General features: G+C 41.6%; 1 protein-coding gene across 1 annotated transcript in view; it reads left to right on the top strand.

Annotated features, from left to right (window-relative positions):
• The window catches only part of CPSF1 (cleavage and polyadenylation specific factor 1), a 2,236,766-nt gene extending 2,231,957 nt beyond the window's left edge, over nucleotides 1-4,809 (top strand). Inside the window, exon 38 of the mRNA XM_044069873.1 lies at nucleotides 3,994-4,809. Coding sequence (XP_043925808.1) covers nucleotides 3,994-4,041 — 48 coding nt within the window. The 3' untranslated portion in view covers nucleotides 4,042-4,809. The remainder of the gene's footprint in view (nucleotides 1-3,993) is intronic.
• The last annotated feature ends 7,831 nt before the right edge of the window (nucleotides 4,810-12,640 follow it).

The raw sequence follows: 12,640 nt of genomic DNA, 5'->3' as shown, positions 1-12,640 counted from the left end.
GGATTGCAGTCTTGCCCAGAGTTAGTTGCATTTGGATAATGTTGGATACATTATGCTGAGCAACTAGCCTGGAGGTGTGGATATCCTTAATGAATATGGACACGTCTCCGCCTATAGTGTTTTGGTCTAGGTTAGGTGGCCGAAAGGTGTGGTATAAATTATAGCCTGGTAATGCAGGGGTGCTCTCAGGAGCCTTGAACCAGGTCTCTGTCGTTGCACAGATGTCGATGTTCTCCATTTTAAGGAATGCCTCAATTGAGTGCATTTTGAGGTTTAGACTTTTAGCATTGAATAGCATTACCCTCAGTTTTGCTTGCTTGTACCTGTTATGGTGGTGAATTTGTCATTTGAACCTTGCCTAAAAAAGGCACTGTAGGGGTGGCAAGAGCCTTAGCTAGTATCCGGAATCCCAAAGGTGACAGGTGCAGGCCATTTCTGGCAAAGCATCGTGGTCTGTCGATGATGTCATCCCAGGCAGACAGCTACTGGATCCCCTTAGAATGACACCAGAAGCTTAGCAAATTGTTGAAGTCAGTCATTTTGTTCTTGTACTGTGGTATCATTCTGGGTGATGGCAGGATGCTAGTCAGGGCTAGGGTCATACCTGCCTGGGCTACAAGATCGGAGAGCTTCTCCATGTCTCTTTTCATGTAGTCCAGGGAGGTACGTCTCAGGTCATTCACACCAGCATGGACATTGACAGAGTCATATTTGTACTTGTTGTGGAGTGACCTGAGTGCGTGCGTTATGTGATGGATCCTGGCACCCGACAGTAACATTCTTCTTGTTTAGCCTGGTGAGTGGAACATGAGTGTGCCTGACTATAGAGTCATCTATAACTAGAGTGTTGGTTACATTGTTATGCCTTATGGGCTGTGGTTGAGTGGCACACTGAGTTTGTGGGCTATGTGTCATTTGGGTTGTGTTGGGAGGGGTGGAGGTTGCTTGCATTTCTGCTTTGGAGGTCTCTGTTGCTTGAACAGATTTTTATTGAGAGCCTCCATGAATGTAGGTGTGTGTTTTGTGTTTGTGTGTTTTGGTAGAATTTACCCAGTATTAGTTAATAGATTCATAGGTAGTTACTAGTCTTTGCAGTCCAGAAAACCATTGAGGAGTGAAGCCCAAATTCCTGGTTGTTCCTAAACACAGTCTGCTTAACTGACTAACTCATGGTTACAAGTATGCAGATGAGGACTGAAGGAATCGGACCCTGTACCACAATAATTGTAGCTCACCTACTGCCAGTATTTTAAAGGCATTTTTGGGACAGTATGTTCTCATTTCTCCAAGTGGCACAGCAGTGATTTTTAGCATGGATAATACATTAGGTCATACAGTCTTGGTTGGTGAGCCATTTCTCTCTTTTTTTTTTTTTTTTTTTGGGTTGTTACTCAAAACATATGACGGTAAATGCGAGATAGCCTGATGTATCTGTCTGCACCTCTGACAGCTTACGGAAAAAAAATCTGGCTTGGGGACTGCCATCCATTGGTGATAGACCACCCGTTTAAATAACTACAGGTGCAGCAAGAACCTGCTACTCAAGTGACATTTTTAATTGTATTTTATTTTAAATTTGTTTACAAAAGTAGCACACTGATCACATCTGACTGCTCACAGGTACTGACTTTCATTGTGGTATTTTTGACATCTGCTGTGTTTAATTGACCTTCAGTCAGGACATGAATTTGGCATGTTATCCCAGACAAACAAGATAAGGAAGGGCTGGCTTGAACATACGGGATGTCAGAAGAGTACCCTGAAATTCTCTGTTGTAAAACAAACTAAGTCTAACCAGAGTTTTTTTTTCCTTTGCTCAGGGTAGAGCAGGCAGGTTTTTAATTTATTTATTAGCCATGTAAGTGAACTGGAGGGACTTTCTCAGACCCTTTTTAGCAGCAAGTCAAGTAACAAAAACAAGGGTAAATATAGTATTCTAACTTTTTGCATTCAAGTGTATGTTTGTATGTGTGTAGGTAGGTGGATGTAGCTAGATATTTTAGCATAGCAAATCAACCAACATGTTTTTTGGAGGTGGGAGGATACTATTATTCAAATACCAACAGAAACATTTTGAGAACGTGCAAAGCTCAACACATATTATAACAAGTCAACATTGAACTCCAGACCTGTGAAGCAACAATTTTATCAGTAAGCCACCCTGCTGCCCTACAGATCATATTTCTAAAACAGCCCATGTCTGAGTGGTTGTTTTGCTGCTTCATATTTTGTTCCGGCAAAAGGGGGAAATCCTTTTGTGAGATACAGGGTCATGTGTGCTCCAAATGACTCATCTTCAGTTAATAGCACTGGAAAAGCCAGGTTGGGGGTCTGAATGAGCAGCTAAAGCCAGCTTCTAATCCCAGGGAGAGTTGTTCCAACCTGCTACAACACAGACCCCAACAGAAGTGTGTATGTTTTACATGCAGCTTATGGACTAGAGAGACAACCATGCTGCATAACTGTTGTGGGAAATGAACTTTTGTGTGTGATGCACACACACATTATCTCAAGATAGCAGTAATTGCAGGAGTCACAGGCTGCCACGGTGAGTGTTTAGGTTGAGGGAGTTAATTACCATCTTCATTCTCATGATAGTCCACTCTAAGTGACCAGCTATTGCCTGTGAGAGGAATGAATGGGCCAGTGGGCTCTTGTTATGATCTGAAATGACTGAATTGTAGGGTTTCTCGTTGGTCAAGGAATTTTTCCCCAAAGAAGAACAGTTGGGTCCATTAGGTGATGTGAATTGAGGATGGTCAGCATTGGGACAGGTGGGGGGGATGATTCCTTTTTCTGGTCCTGAGTATCCACAGTCTGCTGGGGGGGGGGTGTCAGCTTCCATTAGTTACTTCAAAAGAGCTTCACTCCAAGTAATGTGTACATAAGTTTCCAAGTCCAAACTGGATATTCTGTTAACTTTTACATCTGTGGACATTCAGTCTATGGACAGAGCTGGTTTTAACAGGGTTGTTCTGCAAGACTGTTGTACTTGAATTCATCAAGTGTGCTTGAATATATGCTTGACAGGCATTCAGAGTGAGTCTTTAGGACCTGCTGGCTGAGACTCAAAGAAGGAGGGTTGTTCTACTGAGACCTACTGTAAGTGTATCTGTTTCAAGGCATCTCAGCCAACTGTTCCATTTCTACATCATTTATCTTAATGGAGATTGCATGAGTATTGATTCTTGATTTTACGATTTTTTACTGCCCTTCGCTTTCTCTCAGATCTCATTAAACTGTAAAAGTAGGAGGAAACTTCTTAAGACCTTTCAGTGGATGTTCCCTCAGTTAGTGGTGTACGTCTGCAAGAACTGACCATATTAAAGTGCTGGAGGGAGGTTAGGGTTTATGACTTGCTGGCTGAGATGCTGTCAAGTGCAGAGTTATAATAAGTCTATGTGCAAAAATGTTTCCTTTTTAATGAATGGATTGCAGCAATTACTGTTTGTTTATTTACAAATACATCTCTAATGGTCTTACCATCGATATGTGTTCAAGGCAAATCTTGTTAAAAAAAGTTGAGCTATTTTCAGTCATAAAGTGTACAAGTGAGATTTGACAGGACTGGAATTTAGGGTTTTAGCGGATTTTTTTTTTTTTATTTTGCTTAGTGTTCAGCTTCTCTACTGGTTGCTTCTGGTGTTCACCTATTTAATGCATAAGAAGATTTGTTTTAATTATGCTATAAACAGAACAGATTTTGCTTTAATTTAAAGATTGGTATTTATAAGTGATGTAAAAAATATCTGATGAGCAGTTTACAGTTGTTATACTTAAAAATTTTAAAGGCGTTCTGCTTAAGTATTTTGTGCTTCAGTTATCTGGGTTTAAAGTAGTTCTGTTTTATTCATTTGGTCAGTGTCTGATAGGTTTAAGTGTATAATCTTGTTACTTTGCACTTGAAGACTTATATCCTACTTCAAATTTAAAATAAGACTTTTGCCCACAGTACTGCAGCTGTGTTGTAACAAGGTGCTTTTTGCCTTACAGATCCTGGATGATTTGTTAGAAATTGACAGAGTCACAGCACATTTTTGAAGACATTTTTTGAATTTTTCACAAAGAAGAGAAAGAGAGAAGACAAATGGTTGAGATCATACTGTCTGAAGTGTTGCTTTAATAAAATGACTGTTATTTTGTATTCAGTAGCAAAAAAAATGCTAATTGGATGTACATTTTTTTGAAAGGCATTTTAGAAATATTTTGCATTTGTAAAAATATTTTCCTCTGAGTATCATATTTTGTATAAGAAATTTTTGTATAAAAATTATGAAAAAAATTCATGTTTCTCTACTTCATTTATCTTGTTATTTAAGGGTGGCAGTAATAAGCTGCCTTGTGATATTTTGTATAAAACTGTTTCATTTACTTAAAGGAAGATTCTGCCTTCATCAGTATTAAAAGTCAGCCTGAGTATTCTTTCTCATTAGTATCTTAGAAAACATGGCAACTGCTTGGTGACCACTTTCTTTTATTTCAGTACTGTGGAAAAAGGAAGACTCTCCCAATGTTTTTAATTTTCCTTTTCAGAGGCATTTGTCTGCTCCTGCTTGCCATACCTTAGACATAGTCCAGTTGGTAGTTTTTAGGTTAGCTACTCTCCACAATGTGACATAGGCAATATCTTGTCTTACTGAAATCAGCAGGTGCTATTAAAAATAAATGTAAGTGTGCAGCTTGTTGTGGAGTAGGTTGCCTGAGTGTCTTTATCCTGTTGGAATGGAAACATTACCGGGATATATATAGTTAAGTAAAACTCCAGCCAGACGGGTGTATATTATAAACCCGAAAGACGTAAACATCGAACTCACACAGATCGACACATAAAGAGTGATCTACCATTACAGCGAAACACGTATTCAGCGAAAGTGGAAACACCGAACATGTTTCTTTAGCCAGCAGCAAGATCCTGGGGATAAGGAAATATATCCTTTTTCCCACTATACTGCGGTCTCGGAGTTGGTATATTTAGGTAGTGGAGGTGTGGGAGGCGCAGCCCCCCACATGGGGGGTGCAGGGGGTCTTGCCCCCCCTGCAAAAGTATTTTATTTTAATTTTATTGATTTAATTTTAGTATGACTACATGGCACTGTTGGATAAGGAAACACGTTTGGTGTTTCCACTTTCGCTGAATACGTGTTTCGCTGTAATGGTGGATCGCTATTTATGTGTCGATCTATATGGATTCGATGTTTACATCTTTCGGGTTTATAATATAGACCCCAGCAAGACACTATATTGCGTGATCACCTTCAAGGATATTAATTTCCATAATTGAACACTTTAAGTAGAACATTACAGCAGTTTATATTTATTTATAAAAACTACTTCATTTAGTAAGCTTTGCAGTTGTTCTGTTGTTCTGGTAAAATTAATGTCAGTAGTTTCTGTTGATGTTTTCAGTGCTTCAGTTTCATACTGTTTTGCCTGCTATTAACCAAAAGACTGAAAACATCTCCGGTGATCATGTTTGACATATTAGTAATTGTATAACATGGTAAAGACAGTATAGTGCCAGAGAACACAGCCCACCACACACACACACACACACACATATTGATTGTGACTGCATTATAGTCTGGCAAAGTTACTTTGTTCCATTATTTGCTTTATACTGCTGATATCCCTTTGTGTCAGTAGTCAATTGTAAACATCAGCTTTAGGCATAGAAAGGTTATTAATTTTACCTTTGAAGGACTACAGACACAAAGGGGACATTACCAGTATAGTGCAATTAGTAGTGCTGTTAGATCATAATGCATTTGTAACCAATATGTGGGGGAGTTATCAGACACTACACTACCTATCTTTGCAATGATGTTATAGTATTATATGCTTGCTTTGCTTTGAAACTGTTTATTTCTTGATGTTCTTCATTCCACATTGCTGCAGTCCTAACTATTGGGTAGTCCGCTGTCCAGTCGGCCCGAATACCAGAGTATATGGCTGACGTCGGTCAGGGCGCATTAGACTGACGTCAGTACGTCAGGGTACTAATGCGCATGACCGACGTCATATCCTCAGTCTTTTTTGCCGCATGGTCCGATGCAGAAGCAGTTTTGCGAGTGCAGGTTGGCGTTCTGAAATTTTCTGAAGTCGGAGTTTCAGACCGAATCAGAGTTGGCTAAGTACCCCGTTGGGGAACATTTTGGTTTTTTCTTGCCTCAGTATTTAACCGGATGTCAGAAAAAGTGAATAACTGTATTTCTTGTGGGAAACAGATACCTCATAGGGATTACCATACCTTGTTTAGGGCCTGAGCACGACGTTGTTGGATGCCGCTCTTGTGCTAGGTTTAACAAACGCACTATTAAGAGAAGGTTAGACTGTGCCAGGTTAGTTTTTGGGAAGCGTTGCAATTATAAAATGCCGTCGGATGCTCCGACGCCCGCTTCGTCCAAGAAGCGCAAGGACAAAACAGCGAAGCCTAGGGTTGATGAACCGGCAGTCCCGGACGTCGGTTCTTTAGAAGGCTCAGTGGAGCCAGAGGTTTTGCCAGGAGTTTCTTTGGAGTCTCAGGCAGAGACTTTACTGTTACAGGATGTGCCTTCTCAGGAGGTAGGCCAGGCTGAGGGGGCTTCTCAGGTAACTGTTCTTCCCTCTCTTCCCAAGGTAGTTAGAGCCTCTCCTTCTGTTTCCAAAACTTCGTTGAGAGGTAGGCCAAGTTTAGCTTCAGTGGGGGTTTCTCCTAGCACTTCAGGTTCTGTGCCTAAGAAACATATGCTTAAAATGGCAGAAGATTTGATTACTATGATTAGAGGTTCTATGCCCCCTCCTGATAAGAGGCCTAGGGTGGAACCTGAGTTTGATAGTTTTGAACACTGTTCAGAGGCTTCTGAGTCTTCTGCGGAAGATTTGCAGGAGTATCCTCCTTATTCTGATTCTGATTCTGATGTGGATGATTCCACTCCTACAGCTTCTCCTCCTGAGGATTTCTCATTTTCAGAGACTCTGCATTCCATGAGGGAGCACTTTAAATGGGAAGGCCAGGATTACTCTGATTCCAGGAAAAGGCTTAGGGAATTCTTGTTTTTACCCCAGCATAGGCCCTTAGCTATACCTCCTGTGTTGAATGTGGTGGAAGATGTTTTTGCAGAGGCTTCCCTGAACCCTGATTCTTTGCCTCCTGCTCCTGTTAAACCTGATAGGTACTATAGGGTGCCTGAAGCTCATAAGTATCTTTTAAGAGTCCTAGGGCAGACCCAGAAACTGTTTCGCAGGGACCTAAAGGTGTTAAGGCCTCTGTGGTTAAAAACCCTGTTCCCACTGATAAAGAGGCAAGGGCTTTGGATAGATGGGGAAAGAAAGTGTATACTTCTTCCACTTTAGCCATGAGGGCGTTGAATTGTCAGTTTCACATGCTAAAATATCAAAATTATCTCCTTTCACAACTGAAATCTAAGGTGGATGCTTTGGCGGAAGGTATTGAGTGTAAAGAGTTGCTGGATTTAGTTCATGTGTCTGAACAAGTGGGTAAGCATTCTTTGCAATGTGGTTTTGATGCTGTACAGGCCTCCTTGAGGGTGGCTGCCACTAGTTCTGTTCTTCGCAGGCATGCCTGGTTGAGGGATCAGAATTTAGCTGAGCATGTTAGGACAAGGATTTTGGATGCTCCTTTACAGTCTGATGTGTTGTTTGGTTCGCCTGTGGAAGCAGTTTTAAAGAAAATGGAGGACAAAGCTAAGTCTATGCAAACTGTTAAAGATTTTTTGCAGGTGCAGCCACCAAGTTTAGTAGAAATTGGCCTACTAAGGGATGGGCATATCCTGCTTATGATCCCCAGTCTAGGGGTAGGTCTAGTCGTGGTAGGGGCAGAGCTCACGGTTCTTTTAGGCCTAGAACAGGAGTTCACCTGCTCAGACTTCTGGTGAGGGCAGGGGTCAGTCCTTTCGTAAACAGACCCAATGACCTGCCTTTTCAGCTGCCAGTAGATTCTCGTCTGGCAGCTCCTTTGGGAGGAAGACTGTCTCTTTTCAAAGAAAATTGGGATTTAATTACTCAAGACAGATGGGTGTTGGATATCATTCACCACGGTTACAGGTTTTATTTCCATACATTGCCCCTTTCAAAGGCATGCCAGACGTTCCTCCTCCACAAAGGAAAGAGGCTCACAAGCAAATTTCTCTGTTACTACAAATAGGGGCCATTCAGCCAGTCCCTGTATCAGAAAGGGGCCTAGGATTTTATTCTCGCCTGTTCCTAGTACCAAAGAAGGGGAACACGTGGAGACCAATTTTGGATTTATCTATCCTCAACACTTATCTGGACATTCCCAAGTTCAAGATGTTGACGTTACAACAGCTTTTACCTCTGCTGGGCAAAGATCACTGGATGGTAACTTTAGATCTCAAGGAAGCTTACCTTCATGTGCCTATAAGACTAAGTTGCAGGAAGTATCTGCGTTTCGAGCTGGAAATTCTCATTATCAGTTCTCTGCATTGCCCTTTGGCTTATCTACTGCGCCCAGAGTATTCACAAAGGTTCTGGCTCCAGTGATAGCTTACTTCAGGCTAAAAGGAATTCAAATCTATCCTTACTTGGACGACTGCCTGATTCTGGCTCAAGAAAAGGAAGACCTTCTACAGCATCTGGAATATGTTATAGCAGTGCTAAGATGCCTAGGGTATTCTGTGAACAAAATAAAGTCCAGTCTAGTACCCTCTCAAGACATGTGCTTTCTGGGTGTGAGACTGAATACAGCAGCCCAGATGGCCTTTTTAACCCCGGACAAACAAAAGAGTCTATCCCTTTACTTCCATCAACTATCTCATCAGTCCGTGCTGACTGCAAGGACAGTCCTTCAAGCATTAGGGTTCATGGCATCTTAGTATTCTGGTGCTTCCCAATGCCAAACTGCATATGAGGAAGCTGCAATGGTATCTCATAAATGTATGGACACAGCACTGCCAGGATTTGGACACTGTCATTCAAATAATACCTTGCCTTCAAAAAGAATTTTTGTGGTGGGCTCAGGAATGTCACCTAAACAAGGGACTCTCTGTGACCCGGCCAGAGGCGAGTCAGATTTTAACAACAGATGCCTCGGACATTGCTTGGGAGCTCATCTAAATGGAAAGTGGATACAAGACAAGTGGCCTGCCAGACTACAGCATCTACATATCAACATGAAGGAGATGTTAGCAGTCCAGTTTGCATTAATGGCTTTCAAGGAGTTACTTCTTCCAGGGCAGGTGTTGATTCTAACAGACAACACAACTGTCATGTGGTACATCAACAAACAAGGGGGAACACATTCTTATCCTCTATGCAGGCAAGCAATGATTTTATGGGAGACTGCGCTCAGCTTGCAACTAACTCTTCAGGCAAGGTTTCTGCCGGGAGCACAGAACTCCTTAGCAGATGTGTTAAGCAGACAAATCATGGATCCCCACGAGTGGAAACTGGATCTTCATGTATTTCAGAAATTGACAGTGTCATGGGGAACTCCAGACATAGATCGGTTCGCTTCTCCACTAAACCACCGGCTGCCAAAGTTTTGCACAAAGGGGTTTCATCACACAGCTTGGAAAGTGGATGCTCTTTCTTTCAGTTGGAAAAATCTTCATGTGTATGCCTTTCCACCTCTGCCTCTTCTTCCAAAGGTGCTCTTAAAGGTCAGACAAGACAAGCCAAGGATGATTTTAATAGCTCCAGATTGGCCTCGGCAACACTGGTACCCACTACTAAGGAGTCTGGTAAGGAAGCCTCCATGGCCTTTACCTTTGATTCCACATCTGTTATCTCAGAAGGACGGTCATCTGCTCAATGTCAAGCTTCACTCTCTTCATCTAACAGCCTGGCATATTCTGTGTTGAAACACAGCAGGTCTCAACTTCCTCAACACGTTTTAAATGTGATTATGGAAGCTAGAAGACCTAGTACAAGGAAAGTGTACGCAGAAAAATGGAAGAGATTTTTATTTTGGAGTACAGCAAAGAATTTGGAGATTTCTGAGCCTAATTTGAGTGTGGCTCTTCAATATCTTACTGAGTTATTGGACAAAGGTTTGTCCTTCTCTTCCATTAAGATTCATGCTGCAGCAATTTCAGCTCACTATGATTGTGACCCACCATTGTTTTCGCATCCTTTGTTCAAGCAGTTTCTTAGAGGCGCAAAGAATATAAGACCCCCACGTAGAGCTCCTACTCCTGCTTGGGATCTCAATTTTGTGTTGGAAAAACTTACTCTACAACCTTTTGAGCCTGCGGCTACTGCTGAATTGAAATACTTGTCATAGAAGACTGCTTTTCTGTTGGCTATTACTTCTGCAAGAAGGGTGTCTGAGTTGCAGGCCCTTATGGCAGTAGAGCCCTTTTTGATTTTCCATAAGGATAGGGTATCATTACGTACTAATCCTTCCTTTATGCCTAAGGTGGTTTCTAGTGTGGCTTTAAACCAAACTATTCATTTACCTACTTTTTATGCAGACCCCCAAAATAAAGGGGAAAAGATTTTGCACACTTTAGATGTACACAGGCAATTGCGTTATTATTTAAGCAGGACTAAGGATTTTAGGCAGTCTCAGCAGTTGTTTGTTTCTTTTGCTTTGAGTTCGCAGGGCAAGCCTGTGTCAAAACAAACTATTTCTAGGTGGATTGGGTTTTGCATTGCATTTTGTTATTCCCATCATGGCAAGGAGATTCCAGCTGGGATTAGACCTCATTCCACTAGGGCCACTGCCACTTCAACAGCATTTCTAAGGGGGGTGGCAACTAAGGATATTTTGGAGGCAGCTACTTGGAGTTCAGTGCATACTTTCTCTAAGCATTATCACCTTCCTCTCTACTCTAAGTCTAGGGCTGGTTTTGCCACAGCTATTTTGCAAGGCATGTTGTCAGCTCCTGCTTCTTTATGATTTGCCAGCCTCCCTTACCTCTGCTTTGGGATTCTACCCAATAGTTAGGACTGCAGCAATGTGGAATGAAGAACATAGTACAGTTTTGTACCTACCATAAATGTAGATGTTCGAGGATCCACATTGCTGCAGTCCAATTTACCCTCCCTCCTTCCTCTCTGTGTTTAGGGGTGGTTGTGTAGGTGAGGTTATATGCTGATATTTTTGTATATATTTTTGTATATATTGTACATATTTTTGGTGCAGGTATATTGGGCCTTGTCTTTTTAGGGTCTTCTGACATCTGGGGCAAGAAAAGACTGAGGATATGACGTCGGTCATGCGCATTAGTACCCTGACGTACTGACGTCAGTCTAATGCGCCCTGACCGACGTCAGCCATATACTCTGGTATTCGGGCCGACTGGACAGCGGACTACCCAATAGTTAGGACTGCAGCAATGTGGATCCTCGAACATCTACATTTATGGTAGGTACAAAACTGTACTTTTTGATTCCCCTTGGGAAAACAAGAGCCCCTCACCTCACTGACTCTTGCAATGTTTCAATGACTCTTGTATCCAGAGTTGCATTTTTTTCTTGTATGTTTTGTCTTGTTACTATTTCATGTATGCAGTAGAGAACAGTTACCTAGAGCAACTGAACTCTGTGCTTACCTAAGATGTTAAACAGAGCACTTGCCATGAATCTTCAGAGAAGTTTTTTTCTTGCAGGTATGTATGTAGATAATGGCAGTCCCTAGGTATATATGTGGGTAGTGGTAATAGTACACAGTACCTCCAAAAGTAATTTAGTCATTGTTTAAAACATTTTACTTATTGCAGAGATATAGGTTGGGGATAGCTGGGAATTACAGCATTAATTGTAAATTCTTTATGTATTTATTCATTTTTAGTACTGTCAGATATCTGAGGTGTTACACAGTTAATCTGGATGTAATTGGTAGGCACAAATTGTTTGTGTTGGAAGGGTCTCAGGCACCACCACCATTTATCCTTGTTGTGATATAATAGCACTTGATTGCTTTGCTCTGGAATTTTTTTCTTGTTTCTGTTCCCGTTAGGAAATAAAGATCACCTCAATGGTTTTTGTAGAGGTTGTTACTCTTGTGTCTCAAGTCAGGTTTTGTGTTTTTGAACCACTTGCTCTATTGTCTCCTGTTACTGTTTCAGGTAGACACTCAAGAATGGTAACCTAGAGCAACCAGTTTCGGTGCTTATTCATTGTATTTACTTGTGTTGATGCTGCTGGTCCTCATGGAGCTTTTTTTTTTGTTGTAGGTTAATAAGTAAGTACTAGGCTAGCTGCCCTTTTGGGTAATTTTAAGCCTAGCCAGTTCCCCTCAAAGGTCAGAATCAAACCCTATAGCTTGTGTTTGTGAAGAAAGTACCTTAGCCAGAATGTCAGCCCCTGAAGAAAAAATATATCCTATGCACAGACTTGAGCTATCAGCACTGAGCTTCCTAGCCAAGGCAAAGCACCACTACACTTGGAAGTAGCTAAAGGGCAAGCAAAAGTTTTAATGAGATCTAAATTCATGATCGCTGGTCTACTAGACTTCTGTAATCTCTGAGTTACAAGGCCACTGAAGGGCACACACAGGCAGTGATGAGATTTTAACTTACATGCTGTTTTGTCCTGTTTACTTGACCAGTGCTCTAATTCCTGGGCTACAAGACCACATTATAGGTACTTCTATGAATTGTGGAAGGATACCAGCTATATCTGTGGGCAGTGGTAACAGTACATACTGCCCACAGAAGTGATCTAGTCATTATGTACA

This window comes from Protopterus annectens, chromosome 4.part0 (assembly GCF_019279795.1).
Source record: "Protopterus annectens isolate FY-2018-M chromosome 4.part0, PAN1.0, whole genome shotgun sequence".
NCBI classification, from domain to species: domain Eukaryota; kingdom Metazoa; phylum Chordata; order Ceratodontiformes; family Protopteridae; genus Protopterus; species Protopterus annectens.
Note: the sequence above shows the minus strand (reverse complement) of the source record. Positions and strands in the feature narration are given on the sequence as shown.